A 14,740-nucleotide genomic window follows, 5' to 3' on the forward strand; every position below is an offset into this window, starting at 1 on the left:
TTTTTACTCTCTCACTCCCATGGCATTGATCTCTGGAAGAACTTCTCACCTTCTGGTGCAGGTTTTTGTAACATTAGGCAGCAAATCAAGAACTAAGACGCGTTAGACTGGGACACAGCACCCATCGTCACAGTAATACCGGTTAATCCAGCTCCCACAATCTCACAGTCTGTTAAACTGGCTTTAATAAAAAGACTTGTTCTCACAATTGCCCCTCACAGAGACTACCACTCTGTCGCCGTCCCTTGCCGGTCTTTTTATCTAAAATTTAACGGGATTCTAATCCTGGCCGTCTATTGGACTTCTAATGTGCACGTAAATTCCGGACTTTTTTCAAAACATTACATATATCACATACAAACAATCACGCACAATTACACACACACTTGCTTAAACTCATCCTTGACACTGCTTCAGTTGCGCATTACTTTTACAGACTTACGGCGGTGATGGCTGCTGAATAGTCACGTCTACATTTCCTATGCAGTGTTTTGATAAAACAGGGTTTCTGCTCACCTCTCAGTTTTTCGGGCCCATGTGAAAATTCAGCAACTCACCATGATCCAGTCTTTTTGAATTTGTCCGTCCTTTTCCCTCAGAAAATCCACGTCGGGAGTCACCAATTGTTAGTAATTCATAACTTACATCGCATTCGTTCAGATTTCTGAGGAAAAGGAGGCTGGGGGTCGAATTGAGAATTGGTGAAGGTTTAATGCAACAGCAGTGATGAAGATGATGAGACAAAGACAATCAGACAAACAAACAAAATAACACTGCAGCTGACAGCGGACTGATCCACGCTCCTCCTGACGGAGTCACATGGAAGCAGTCCAGAAACTTCTTAGTTCACACTTTTATGCGTTGCACCGGGGGGCTGTTCTTTTTCCCATGGTGCATTCAAATCTTTTCTCATTGGTCCGTTGTTGTCATGACAGCATGTTGAGTGCATCATTGCTGACCAATGATGGTCTGCACCTTTGGGGGTCGCTTTTGGTTGCAGGGCAAATGGTTATGTCGTGTAAATGTGAAACTCTGACATCAACATATTCCAATCAACATTGTATTGTTTTAGCCTAGACCAGACCCCAGGGGACAGGAGACAGACTGGAGACTTTTGTTGCATAGCAGGAAGCTCCTTTCCATATGTTGCATGCCAGACTTGACCAGATCAATACTTTACAGTCAGAGAAACAGGGGGGGAAGGTGAGGAACAAAAGGCCATCCTGGCTGCTTCACAGACATATGAATATTATTCCCATCCTGGCTGCATAATACACAGTTTATAACTTTTTATAACTCAACATAAGGGACAAAACATGTCTTCCATCAAAATGTTGCCATTTGCCTTAAAAAACAATATATCATTTGTTTTAAAAAGGCTTTAAAAGTTCCTTAGTTTTTTAGATATTTGTATTATTTCAAAGTAATTTTCAAAATACAGGCACTGTACTATGAAAGCCCATGCAAATGAACTCGTCCTCAGTAGAGGTCAAGGTACCAAACTGCAAAAAAAAAGGGTTTTAAAATGCACAAATATGAATATGAGGTTAATTGCATGGCTTGATAAAATATGACAACATACTTAAAGTGAACATAGCCATTTTATCATACATTTTAGAAAAATATATGTAAAATAATGCAATCAGATTTATCTTTTATTTTATATCTAAACTTCCTCCTGTTTTTCTGTTTCTCTGACAGATGAGCCCACACTTTCTTTAACTGCCAGTCTGTTTCCAGAGCAACCGACCTTATCAGTAAGACAGGGCTGTTTTATGTTGGATATCAGCTATGTTTTGTCCGTCTTATTTAGACACCGTTTACAACTATCTGCCGGACATTTCACACACACGCAAGAAAAAGACAGAAAAGCGACATTTAACACACACACACACACACACACACAAAAACCCCACTTTTGCTCTTAGGTTAACATTATTTATTCCTGTAGTCTTCTCACAGAGACTATGGACTAAGCCAAACCCTCTCCTTTAATCTTAGAGAGGTTGCGGTATCGCCTCTGATACTGCCTAAAACACTGGTATTGGTATCGGAAGTAGTTTATGCAGTTGTTAAAACATAATAAAATGTATATGACACACTGATATTGGATCAGTACTCTGTATAAGGAAGCAAAAGATGGTATCGGACTATCTCAGTTTTTTTAGCCAACCTCCTCGTTTGGTCTAATTCACCTACTACTCTACGAGGACCGCTTCTTAACTGTTGATTCTATTGATCACTCACTCATTAAACTAAATATTACTCAGCTAATACCCGTAGATGTTTTTCAGGAATAACACTACTATTCAAGTCTATAGATGAACACAGATTGAGAAACTCCAAACATCTTCTTGTGCTACAAATGAGCGTTTAGGTCACTCTGTGACGACCCTGCGGCGAATCCTAGCAATGTAACACAAGTTACATCAGCTTAAGAAATGGTTTAAAAAATATAATTTGAAATATTGTGTCTATAGCATAGATTCATGTTAGTGCGACTTTAAAATGGGAAGTTTAACTGCAACAGCGTTCCCGACCTTTTTCCATTAAGCCCGACAGCCCACCTTGTAATAAAAAATAAAAATATTGTTAAAGACACAATAGTCTACCAATTCTCTAGAAGATATGTTATGCTCTTTAGATCTTCAGCTTTCATAATCTGTAAACCAACTGGATGTTGTCCAAACTGTCTATAAACTTAACTGTAAATGTACAGACCGACAACCCAAAGTATAATGCTCTCGCCGGTGTGGATGCAGAACAAGGCAAGGCAGCTTTATTTTTATAGCACATTTCAGCACGTATGCAATTCATTACACAAAAAACATTACAAAATAAAAACAGATACAATAGTAAAAGTTACAGTGCAGTATAACAAATTAAACATTAAGGAAATGAACAGCCATTTAAAGAAAGCCAACATCAAAAAGAAAGGTCTTCAGCCTTGATTTAAAAGAACAGAGTAGCAGCAGATCTGCAGTTTTCTGGGAGTTTATTCCAGATATGAGGAACATAGGAACTGAATGCGGCTTCCCCATGTTTAGTTCTGACTCTGGGGACAGAAAGCAGACCTGTCCCAGATGACCCGAGAGGTCTGGGGGGGTCAGAGTGTAGTAGAAGATCAGAAATGTATTTTGGCCCCAAACTGTTTAGTGATTTATAAACAACTTTTTCCAAATCCAGTTGACACATAAGTCCTTTAACCCTTGATATATTCTTTAGGTGATACTAGGCTGACTTTGTAATTGTGTTAACGTGGCTGTTAAAATTCAGGTCTGAGTCCATGACTACACCAAGATTTCTGGCTTTGCCTGTCTGTTTTAACATTGTCATTTGAAGCCAAGCGCAACTTGTAATCGTGCCTCTTTTGCTCCAAAATTAAAAGGTCCCATGGCATGAAAATTTCCCATGAGTTTTTTTTTTTTTTTTACATTAATACACACCCCTAGCTTCCACCTTGCCCCCCCCCCTCTCCTCCTCAAAAGCTACAGACTCAGAAATGGCACATACTTAAGAAAGCTCATTGTGGGACTGGCTCTAGTGGCTGTAATTCTGCACCAAGGCTGAATTTTGGGAAAGACTTCAGATACAGTACTAGAGGACCACTAAGGTCTATATAAAAGCATCCAAAGAGCACCATGTCACGGGACCTTTAACGTTACAGGCATGATAAAAGTAGACTTTATGGCATAGCCTGTACAGGTGTACCCAATTAAGTGGCCATCGAGTGCATGTTGATACATTCTATCATCCTCTTGTTACTGCGGCCTTACCGCCGATCACTACTGCGCAGACTCAAGATGTAGCCTGTATCCGCGAGATTTTGGTTTCACTTTGTACAGCAGTAGGAAGTGGAGACGCGGCAGCCATCTTAGATATGGACTCTATGGACTTAAATCCGCTCCAGAGCAGGTGGATGGAGCAATGTAGGTTACCATGGTAATTCAGCTCACTGAAATAAAAGTAATGCACTGAAACATTCAAAATAAAGCAACCCCATTCTCCAGTCAAGGTCTTCATGTGAACAGGTCCAAGCAGTCGTCCAGCTCCGGCTCAATGCTGGCGCCCTCACCATGGCAACAGTCAGTCCCAGGCTGCTGTTCTCTCTTCCGCCTCCGTTTATACACACTTGTTTGGTTCTTTGTCTCCTGACTGTGGTGGTGTGTTTGTGGTTCTGCTGGGAGTTTGTCTGTGTGCAGGGCTGACTGCAGATTCTGGTAGAATCTGGAGAGAAAGGAAGACAAACGTGAGCTCATTGCAGAACATTTAAACTCAATTCTGATGCATAGAAGTAGTGAGAACTTTTCATTAGTGTGGTGGCTAATAGCCACTGTTAGGAGAGAGGTGATCAGCAGACTGACCTGTGGATCCGTCTGAGGTTCTCCTCCAACTTCTGATTGGCTATGTGAGTCAGGAAACAGATGTACTCCTGTTCTACCAGCAGCTTTCCTTGGTGGCTGAGAGGAACCTCCAAGCCGTGGGTGCTACGGACCGCCTGCAGGGACAACACAGCAGGGAGACATTTTACACAGGATACGTAACACATGCAGCAGACTTCAAGGTCCTATTGATGCTACTGACTGAGAGTCCTGGAACAGCCTACCGTGATGATTTTCCCTGTCTTGCTGACAGTGAGACCAGAGTTCCTGAAGCCCGAGTTGATGGCCACTGAGTGCTAGAGGAGAGATGAGACATTTTAAGGCCAAGTGGTCTGTTCATTTAATAAATGTGTGAAAAATGACCCACTATCAAGGTCTCAAACAACACAGAACAACTTATTTCTTAACAAAAACGTCCTTAAAAAGGTCCCATGACATTGTGCTTTTTGGATGCTTTATATAGACCTTAGTGGTCCCCTAATACTGTATCTGAAGTCTCTTTCTTGAAATTCAAGTCCAACAATGAGCTTTCCTTAGTATGTGCCATTTCTGAGTCTGTAGCTATTAAGGAGGAGAGAGAGAGAGAGGGCAAGGTGGAGGGTGGAGGGTGGGGGTGTGGCCTTGAACAACTGCCACTCATAATGTGAAATTTTCATGCCATGGGACCTTTAAATTCCCTATTGAGTACAACAGCTGCATCCATGACACAGCAGCAGCAGATATTATGTGTGGGGGAGTGAGGTCTGGCAGTGGAACATGCCTGACAGGCTGTTTCTAAGGGGCATATGCTAGTAGAAAAGCAAATCCATGCAGCAGGGTTTGACATAAGCAATGGCCAATGGCCTGGGGACAATAAAAGAGTATGTGGGCCAAATTGATTGGACATTGTTTGTGCCAATTAAAGTCACCAGTCAATTCTGTACAACACTAGCTAAAGCTATCTTAGAAACAAAGTCCGCTAACATCAACAAGCAAACGCCAGTGCTAGGCTTGGGTGATCTGACATTTTAAATCATCCAATCGTGGTTACATCTGATAGGCTACATTTAGAGCTGTCCCAAACATTTAGTTTTTTTAAACGATAATCAAGCGATTTTTGTGTGTGATTAATTTACCAATACATTTTGATTATTTCCCATTGCTCAATTAACAATTGTTTAATACTGCAATGTTCAAGTAAAATGAATTTGTAGTGTAACCTGACGCCAGATGTAGGCTATCAATCCAACAACAAAATAAAGAAAAACAAAAATAAAACTTAGAGTAAACAGAGCAAGTGCAAAAAGAGTAGCAAGTATTTCCTTTTTTAACAGTATGTAAAATAAGGAATAAACGCTTGTTTTTTTTAATACCATTTTATAATTTATACTTTTTTATGGTCAATAAAAATAGAATTTAAACTCTGACCATTAACGTTAGCAGCTGTATATTAGCCCCCTGTAACGATAATGAGTGCAGGCTGACCTAACGTAGCTCCCGTCCCTGGGAGGCTGGGCTGACTGTCCGAAAGCATCACAGCCCATCAGGGACGGCAGGGCATCTGGTTAGCTCACCTGGTAGAGACCCTGTACAGAGGCTAAGTCCTTGCAGTGCCTGTGGGCTTGATTCAAACCTGCAGCCCTTTGCTGCATGTCATCCCCCCCCCACCCCCCCTTCAAGTCTAAGCTGTCCTGTCTAGGCCTAAAAATGCAATTAAAAAAAAAATTTACTCGGTTAATCGGGCAATTTTTTAAAGTTTTTTTTTACATAATAGGCATTGGCCGATATCAGAGCATACCAAGCCGATTAACAGGCATGCACTACCTCGGGCAGCCTAGTGTTTGACGTACTCTGCCCCCAGAGTCAGTTAACATCAGAGTGACAGACCACATCCAGTTCCTTTGGAGGAACTAATTCCTTGGAGAAAATGGTAAGGATTAGATTCTTAAAAGTCCTATATATTTAATTAGTTATATATAGGCGAATTGGCAACATAACGTTCGGCTACTTCTGGATATCGATAGCGTAGTTGAAGTTGCATTATCACGGTAGAAGGGTCGCTATCATGTCACAATAATTAAGCTGGAATTTTGCAATCACAGACAGTGGAGAAATAAGTTGTAGATAAAAGGGAGACAAACGCAACGTATAGGCTAGTGAAGGACTGGCTTTGCTAGCGTTGTTGCTAAGCATACACTTCCAGAAAGACCACAGGCTCCAATTAATGATTTTGATAATGAATGCTCCTACTGGGTGAGCTAGAGGCCGTCCCTGTCTGATCATTTCTATGTTAACTGTTAGCCCCTAGTAATATAAAAATATATTACATAAAAGTGCCCTCCCCATCAAAACATCAACTGACAATTTAGGGGACATTGCCCAACCCTACTACAAACATGGACTCACTACCTCCAGGATTACAAAGAGGCAATAAAAGAAAAAGAAGATGCTGCGGCTGCTGCGACCGCCAATCTCAGTTAGCCTACTGCACCACAATGTTTGATTCGCAAAAAAAATGGCAGAATGCTGACCAGAGGTAAGAAACTAAAATTCATACACAAATACTTGAAATGATTGCTACAGACAACCAGCCCCTTACACTAGTCTCTGATGTTGGCTTTCGGGGTTTGAGTGCAACAATGGAACCCCGGTATGGCCTCAAGACTGAAAAATAAAAATCGCACAGACATGCTTGAAAACATAATGAAAGCCGTGGAGACAAAAATCAAAGGCCTATCACCTCGGAGAATGCTGGCCCTCATTTGTCGTTCATGACAGTCAGTTATTGTGTTCTCAGCAGTTTAATAAATGCTGCACTAAATTTGTTTTTTTTTTTAAATTGATAAGTTGATTTGACAAGGTTTATTTTCTTCTTACTCATTTTGTTTCATATTTTTATACAATATGTTACAATACAATACAAGTGCAGATTGATGTTCAATAAATGTTTTTGTTGAGAAATGTTTTGTATCAAGTAATTATTAGTGTTCTATTTTATCTTTCAAATAAAGGTTTAAAAACAAGCACATATTGGCTGACCCCGACTTCTAAAGATCAGCATCGGCCACAGAAAAACCCATATTGCTCGGGCGGCCTTTAGCTCACCAGTAAGAGCTTTCACACCATTCTGGCTGAGTTCTGCAGCGGCCCAGGTGTAAATCTGACCTGCGGCCCTTTGCTGCATGTCATCCCCCCATGTCTCTCCCCCTTTCCTGTCTGTCCATTGTCAAAACAATAAAAAGGAAAAATCCCCAAAAATAAACCCATATCACTCGACTTCTAGTTCTGATAGTAAGTAACCTGAAATCATTTTAATTGAAAAACCAAAATCCAATTATTTCTTTAATCAGAGATATATACGATCTTATCAACAATCGGCTCAAGCCTAGTCTGTGCAGCATCAGGTTTATAATGGACGTGCTCCGCTGACAACATGCTGCAGCAGATGTGACGCGTTTGGGCTCTGTGTGTTTCTGCCGTAGTTTCGGCTTTCCTCCTTCAATGTAGAGCAGCGTACAGCCACTTTCCTAGCTAAACTTGGTCTCATTCAGAAAGCAGTCTCAAAAGGGGCTCTGAGTCTGTCAAAAGGTCTGAGATCTACCGTATAACGTAAAACACAGCAGACTTTAGTGCAGGTGTGTTCCTTTCTGAAATATACTGACTGTATTCTTGTAATAGCCTATTATAGGGCTGTACTATTATGGTAACCTTGCCCCTTATGGAGGTCATAAGGAGCAAGGTTCCCTCCCATTACTCTGCTTTGTCCGCCCTGAGAATATAGCCCACCCATGAGAGAGAGACATCATGGCTTTCAAATGAGCAACTTGGCAGTTGGTCAAGCACACACCTCCAGCCTCCACCTTGCCCCCCTCTCCACCTCTCAGAAATGGCACATACTAAGGAAAGCTCATTGTGGGACTGGCTCTAGTGGCTGTAATTCTGCACTGAATTTTGTGAAAGAGACTTCAGATACAGTATTAGGGGACCACTAAGGTCTATATAAAAGAGACTTCAGGTACAATATAAGGGGACCACTAAGGTCTATGTAAAAGAGACTTCAGATACTGTCAGTACAAGGGAACCACTATGTAAAAGCATCCAAAGAACACCACGTCATGGGACCTTTAACTGACTGAACACATTTGTATGCAGAATATGCTTTGTATTTGTTGTTTGGATAACTCATTACAATGTATATTCCATTAACAAAATTATCAATGTTCCGGAGCCAGTACAAACGTACAAGGGTAAAGCTCTCGGATCTATAGTAAACGTGGGATTCTTACCGTGAGCTGAGCGTCCTCCAGCCGTCTGCACTGAAGATGGAGCACGAAGGGCTCAAACTTCAACACTGCATCTCCACTGGAGCGGGCCACAGCGCTCACCTGAGCAACACACACACCATGCACTCTTGTTAATATTAAACCACTGTTATTTGATGAATGTTAGAAGGCCATCATATCTTACCAGGTCTTCAGGTTTGCATTGCTGGTGTGAGACAAACAGCCAAACGCAGCCGTTTTTCTGAGCCTGCAGGGAGACAAGGCGCTATGCTCTGCTAACAATGCCACTCAAAAAGTTTTAAATAGCGTGTCATGCTAAATGAATAAACGTTACCCTGCATGTATTTGAAAAAAAACGGGATAAAAGCTTCCAGACACTAACATGTTTACGTTACAGACGTTCTAGCAGCTAGAATTTAGCTTGTTAGCTTGCAGGGTAATGCTAGCGTTAAGCTAACACAGCCTCTGACTCTCACCCCGTCAGTGAGGATGATTCTGCCGGAGCACGAGCTGGTGGTGAAGTACTGCTCACACCTGTTGAGCAGGGACACCACATGTGCGATGTCCTCATCCACCTGTCCCTTCTTACTCAGGTCTAGCTTGTTCAGACACTGCTCCTTCCACAGACGGAACCCTTTCTCCATTACTCCTGAATTTTCGGAGCTACAGGCAGTAACGTTAGCTGACAGCTGGGCAACACAGGTGTTAAAGACAGCGGGGCTCAAGTTCTCTTAATACCTTACTGTCTATGCCTAATACATACATGCTACAAGCGCTAACATTAGTAGCTGTAGCTGCTGCTGCTTCTTCTTCTTCTCTTCTTCTTCTTCTTCTTCTTCAAGGTTTATAGGCAGTTGGCAAGGCAACTGATGGTGCACCGCCACCGACTGGACTGGAGTGCAACTACACAAGAGACTAGTTAGTGCATGCTCAGACTTAAATCCATGAAATAATAAACTTTTCTGATTACAAACAATAACAAACGCTGGGAATCATTTCAGAGACGTTAACTATCTTATGATTGCTAACGTTAGCTCAAAACGCCATTTGAGTGACAGCCTTTGTTGTGTTTTGTTGCTAGCTTGTAGCCAGCAATCATTTCAAAATTTTTTTAGCTATCTATGATATATTGCTAACGTTAGCTCAAAACACCATTCAACTGACAGCCTTTGTTGCGTTTGTTTGCCCGCTTGTAGCAAAGCAAGCAGTCATTTCTAAAATGGTGTAGCTATCCAAGATTGTTTGATTGCTAACGTTAACTCACAACACTATTCAACTGACAACCTTTGTTGTGTTGGATGCTAGCTTGTAGCCAGCAGTGAACGAACTTCATTAAGTAGGTCCATTTTTACTGTATTAACATTACAGAAGACGTTAGCATCTTATATGCAACTTGTTGCAAAGTGGCGCATGCCCCACTCACAACTTCACTCGTTGCATGCGTGACTCAAATCTGCACTTGCCTCACATTGGGCGGTGAAACCGCATCAACCGCTACTGCCTACTAGCAGTAATGAGCCGTGGGGCCTCCATCTTGGACCCGTCACCCGCTCCACTCAGTGTTATCTGTTTTGGCAGGTGCAACGAGCTGTCAGCGCATTTAATTAATCATACCGCAAAGGTCAAACATGGTTAGGCATATTTTAATATTCATAGTGGGATTAACAGTAATAGAATATCCTGATATGATATAAAGTCACCAGATGTCCAAGATCAAAACTGGGAACATAATCCCCAAAAAAGGGAGAAAAAAAGGGACATTTCCAGGTTGACTATCAATCTGATTGAAAAACCTCATGTTGTGTCTTTAAAAACAGAACAGGGACAGAGGTATTTTTTTTTGTATTTGGCCAGGGACAGACAACCAAAAATGGGGACTGTCCCCTGAAGCCAAGGACGTCTGGTCACCCTAGACCAGATGTCTCCATCGTACCCATCATTTGCAAATGATAGGGTATTTGCAAATTACACACTATAAATATGATAGAGAAGCAGAAACAGATAGTGGCAGTAAAGTCAGATATTTTAATAAGTTGAAGGAAAAATATGATTATATTATATTAGAGTCTACTTGAATTTTTTTTTGTCTCTGTTTCTCACACACACACACACACACACACACACATTCTTTTGCATTCATCTCCTCCCTGCCCTTGGCATTTAGCAGCCCTACTCCCAACACACACACACACACAGGGTTGCACAATATTGACAAAATGTGATATTGCAATATTGATTGAATATCGCAATATTGATATGAATTCTGATATTTTTAAACATATGTAAAATTACAAAATAGATTCATAACAAAATAAACAAATTCTTACAACAAAAGCTTTATTTCAGGCAACAGTCATATTGGACTGGTCCAACATAAATAAATAACAACCATGTCTACATGGTTGTACAGTATAAAAAATATAAATTTAACAGGACACAACTTTTCTTTTTATTTTGAGATTTGTTCCGGTTTGGTGTCTATTCTGTTTCTTCACTTACACTGTCACTGTGTTGAAATATGTACACACATGGTACGCTCCATAGGGTTTGTCACGTAGTGATTTGCTCCATAGGGTTTGCTTAAGTTAGTGCACATCACTGCCAATTCATTGGCCAAGTGGCCTTAGTGTATATATTGACCTATATTGAGTGTTTGGGGATGGCTCTGTCAAAAGTATTTGATATAGTGGAGTCTAACTGGATAAGCGTGTGCCCCCATGTACAATGGCTCAGTCCTTGCAGCAGCTGCGGGTTCAATTCTGACGAGCAGCACTTTGCTGATGTTATTCCCACTCGCTCTCTGCTTTCATTTATTCAACTGTAAAATAAAGGGCTAAAATGCCCAAAATAAAATTCTTCAAATACAAAAGTATTCAATACAAAATTACATTATGAACTTTTGACCTTTTTAGCAGTACAGTATAGTAAGGTGTTGTGGTTTGGGTTTTTGCTTTGGATTCTTTACCTTTTTCAGGCCTTGTCTTGTGTTTGTATCTTTTATCCCCGGTCTTGTTCTGTTGGTCCTGTCGTGTGTTCCCCTGAGTGTCTGTATGTTCTGTTTCCTGTTTTATTTTGAAGTCTTTTGTCTCGTCTTGCCTTTAGTTTTACTTCCTGTGTCTTCCCGCTTTTGTGATTACCTGATGTTTTCCACCTGCTTCCCTGTCCTCTTGTCACCTGCCTCTCATTACCTCATTACCTTTTGTATTTAATGTGCTTCCCTTGTCTCTTGTCAGATTTTTTCTGTCCTGTCATGTCAGCGTTCTGTCGGTGTTCCTGGTCATCCCTGTGAGTCTTTCCCTGTAGCTGTTTCTCCTGCATCCTGTTCTTGGTTTTTGCTTTTCTCTTTTGGGATTTTCTTTTTTTTTTTTTTTTACATTGTTTCCTTAGTCTGCTGTTTTCGCCACCGGATTCCTGTGTTTTTTGGAACTCTGCCTTTTGTTAATAAATCCTTGTTTACCTGCTCCCGTTTGACTCCCTGAACTCCGTTTTTGGGTCGTCATTCCTGCCTAGGTGTAACAGAAGGATCTGACCAGACATGGAGTCAGCGGAGTACGTGTTTTCAGCCCAGCCTGGACCCTGAGGCTGACTCCATGGCCCGCCGCTTCAACCTCTTGTATAAGGTGGACCCCACCTTGACGTGGCAGCTGATGATGGTGCGTTGGGAGGAGTTGGACATGGAGTACGGTCCTCTCCCTGACCTGGCGGAGATTAGTCCTTCCCGGGAGTCGGCACTGACAAGTCCTTCCCGGGACTCTGAGCCGGCGTGTGGTTCCTCTGACCTCGAACCGGCACGCAGCTCCTTGGACTCTGAGCCTTTGTGCAGTCCCTTTGACCCTAGATGGGCACGTAGTTCCCTCAACCTGACGCACAGCTTCCCTGACCCTACTTCCAGTTCCCCTGACCCGACTCCCAGTCCCTCTGAACCTGACCCCCTGCCGGCGTTCAGCATCCCAGCCCCCAACTGGCATCTTGCCCCCCAACTGACATCTTGCCCCCTGCTTCCCCTTGGCACTGGTTCCCGGGGTTCCTCCGACACTGGTCGTTGGGGTTCCCTTCGGGGTTCCCCTGACCTTGATAGGACAAAAGGATCTGACGAAAGACAATCGTTATGTCTGTGTTCCTGTTCATCCCTGTGAGTCTTTCCCTGTCCGTGTTTCTCCCGCATCCTGTTTTTGCTTTTCTCTTTTGGTCTTTTTTGATTTTTGGGTTGTGGGATTTTTTGATTTTTTTTAACTTTGTTTCCTTAGTCTCCTGTTTTTGCCACCTGATCCCTGTGTTTTTGGAACTCTGCCTTTTGTTAATACATCCTTGTTTACCTGCTCCCGTTTGACTCCCTGATCTCTGCTTTTGGTTCCTCATTCCTGCCTGAGTGTAACAGTAAGGTAGTATCAAACCAGAAACGGCTCCAACAGAGACTTAATTTAACTGTGTGTGTGATACACTGTTAACCTGCTATCCTTAGGAATCTTCAGTTGTGTTAAATGTGATGTTTAAGTAATGTTTGGAGTGCCAATTTTATCTCTACATATTAGGCAACTTTATTTCACTTCCCAAACTACAGTTTGCTACTAAAACTCAATTTATCTGGACAAAAGTTCTAACTTTGCCTATCCCTTTTCCCTAGGTTAGAGGAAACTGAAGACAAGGAGGAAAATTAAAAAAGGAAAGAAAGAGGAAATGCTGGTGGTGTTGAAGCCTTGGTAAAAACAATGCACACTGCTAACATTACAACCCGAGATACAGGGTATTCCTTGGAAATCTAGTCTGAACTCTCTATTTAAATATTTGGAAAAGATGATACAAACCGTCCTTGGCTATGGGTCATATGGACAAGAAATCGAAATGGAGTGATACATTTGAACATTAAACAGGAAAAGTCAGAATCATGAAGATCCGGTAATAGAGGAAAGAAAATATTGAAAATAAGGAGCCAAAACAACAAAGCCAAGTTAGAGAGGCAAGTTCTAAAGCCAGTGGCTCAGAGGACTAGTCGCTGATCTCGATTCCCAATATCGAAGAAATTTCAGATAATTAAACAGGATTAGAGATAAGACAGAAGGAAAACAAGACATTCAAATAGAGGAAGCAGTCACAGATGAAGACTTAAATGCTGCAAAAGACGACATTGCAGAGAGGAGTTCATAAAGAGGAAAAAGTTAGATGAAGACTCATGTAACAGTGATGAAGAAGCCAAGCAACAAAAGATGTTGCAGAGTGGAAAACAACCTGGACATGGAAAGACATGGGGAAAAGAAATGGAGAAAGTTGCCAATAATTTCCAAGAAGTTCACAATTACAGTGAAAAAAAAGAAATGGAAAAAAATTGCAAGGTTCAACAAAACTAAGGCAACCATGGACCAATGTGTACTACAGTTTCCAGAAAATAAATCCCTGTTGTACCCTTGCTTGCAGTTTGTACGTTCCCTTCCTGCAGTACAAAATACCTCTTTAAAATAAAAGGGAGCCATTGGGAGAAACCCTGGTTAAGATATCTGTGCTACAAAGAGGAAAAACGACACACAAAGCAGAGGAAAAAAAATTCAGACAAGCATCAAATACGAGCAGAGGAAGAATTGCATGAGCTCTACGTAAAGGAGTCAGCACACTCTTCTATAATAATCTTTAAAAAAACACCCGTTGTTGAACTGATTTCTGGTAACATTACCCGCAGTCTGAACAAAAATGTTCTTGAGGTGATTCGTTCAGAGGCAAGGAAAAGTAAAAGGATCCATGACGCTGTTTAGATGAAGATGTACCTCTCCCAGAGCATCATGGGTACATACAGCACTTTCAAGTTGACCCCTTTGGTGTTCATATGTATACAGAAACAGGAATAAGCTTAGTTGTGCAACACCTGAGAAAAAGGACCCGAATGACTTTACAACCACTGTTAAACTGAATTTACTAACTCAACCTAAAACCTTTTATGGAATCAACTTACACTCAACTTTTAATTCAGTACAGTATGGTATCAAAGTTTTGAGTACACTAGACATAAAATAAATGTGTCACACTTATCTGAAAGGAAATTCATGTCTGTTTAACATTACTTTTTTAGTCATGCAACAAAAATATTTAACTGTTTTCTTAAGCTAT

The 14,740-nt window shown here is 41.4% G+C and overlaps 1 protein-coding gene across 1 annotated transcript; it reads right to left on the reverse strand.

Moving 5' to 3' along the window:
• Positions 1–2,859: 2,859 nt before the first annotated feature.
• On the reverse strand, positions 2,860–9,394 carry LOC116699586 (tRNA wybutosine-synthesizing protein 3 homolog). The gene is made up of 6 exons (XM_032532253.1): positions 9,121–9,394; positions 8,829–8,891; positions 8,648–8,746; positions 4,607–4,678; positions 4,365–4,498; positions 2,860–4,227 (listed from the first exon to the last, which is right to left on the reverse strand). Exons 1-6 carry the CDS (start codon positions 9,286–9,288, stop codon positions 4,020–4,022), a joined length of 744 nt encoding a protein of 247 aa, XP_032388144.1. The 5' UTR covers positions 9,289–9,394; the 3' UTR covers positions 2,860–4,019.
• Between the last annotated feature and the right edge of the window lie 5,346 nt (positions 9,395–14,740).

The sequence above is a fragment of the Etheostoma spectabile genome, chromosome 12 (assembly GCF_008692095.1).
Source record: "Etheostoma spectabile isolate EspeVRDwgs_2016 chromosome 12, UIUC_Espe_1.0, whole genome shotgun sequence".
Taxonomy (NCBI): Eukaryota; Metazoa; Chordata; class Actinopteri; order Perciformes; family Percidae; genus Etheostoma; species Etheostoma spectabile.

Excerpts from the sequence above, each read along its gene's own strand:
- LOC116699586 (XM_032532253.1), bottom strand. The coding sequence starts at position 9,288 with ATGGAGAAAGGGTTCCGTCTGTGGAAGGAGCAGTGTCTGAACAAGCTA. Across the intron at positions 8,892-9,120 it reads GAATCATCCTCACTGACGGG|GCTCAGAAAAACGGCTGCGT; the intron begins GTGAGAGTCAGA and ends GTCTCCCTGCAG. Across the intron at positions 4,228-4,364 it reads AACCTCAGACGGATCCACAG|ATTCTACCAGAATCTGCAGT; the intron begins GTCAGTCTGCTG and ends CTTTCTCTCCAG.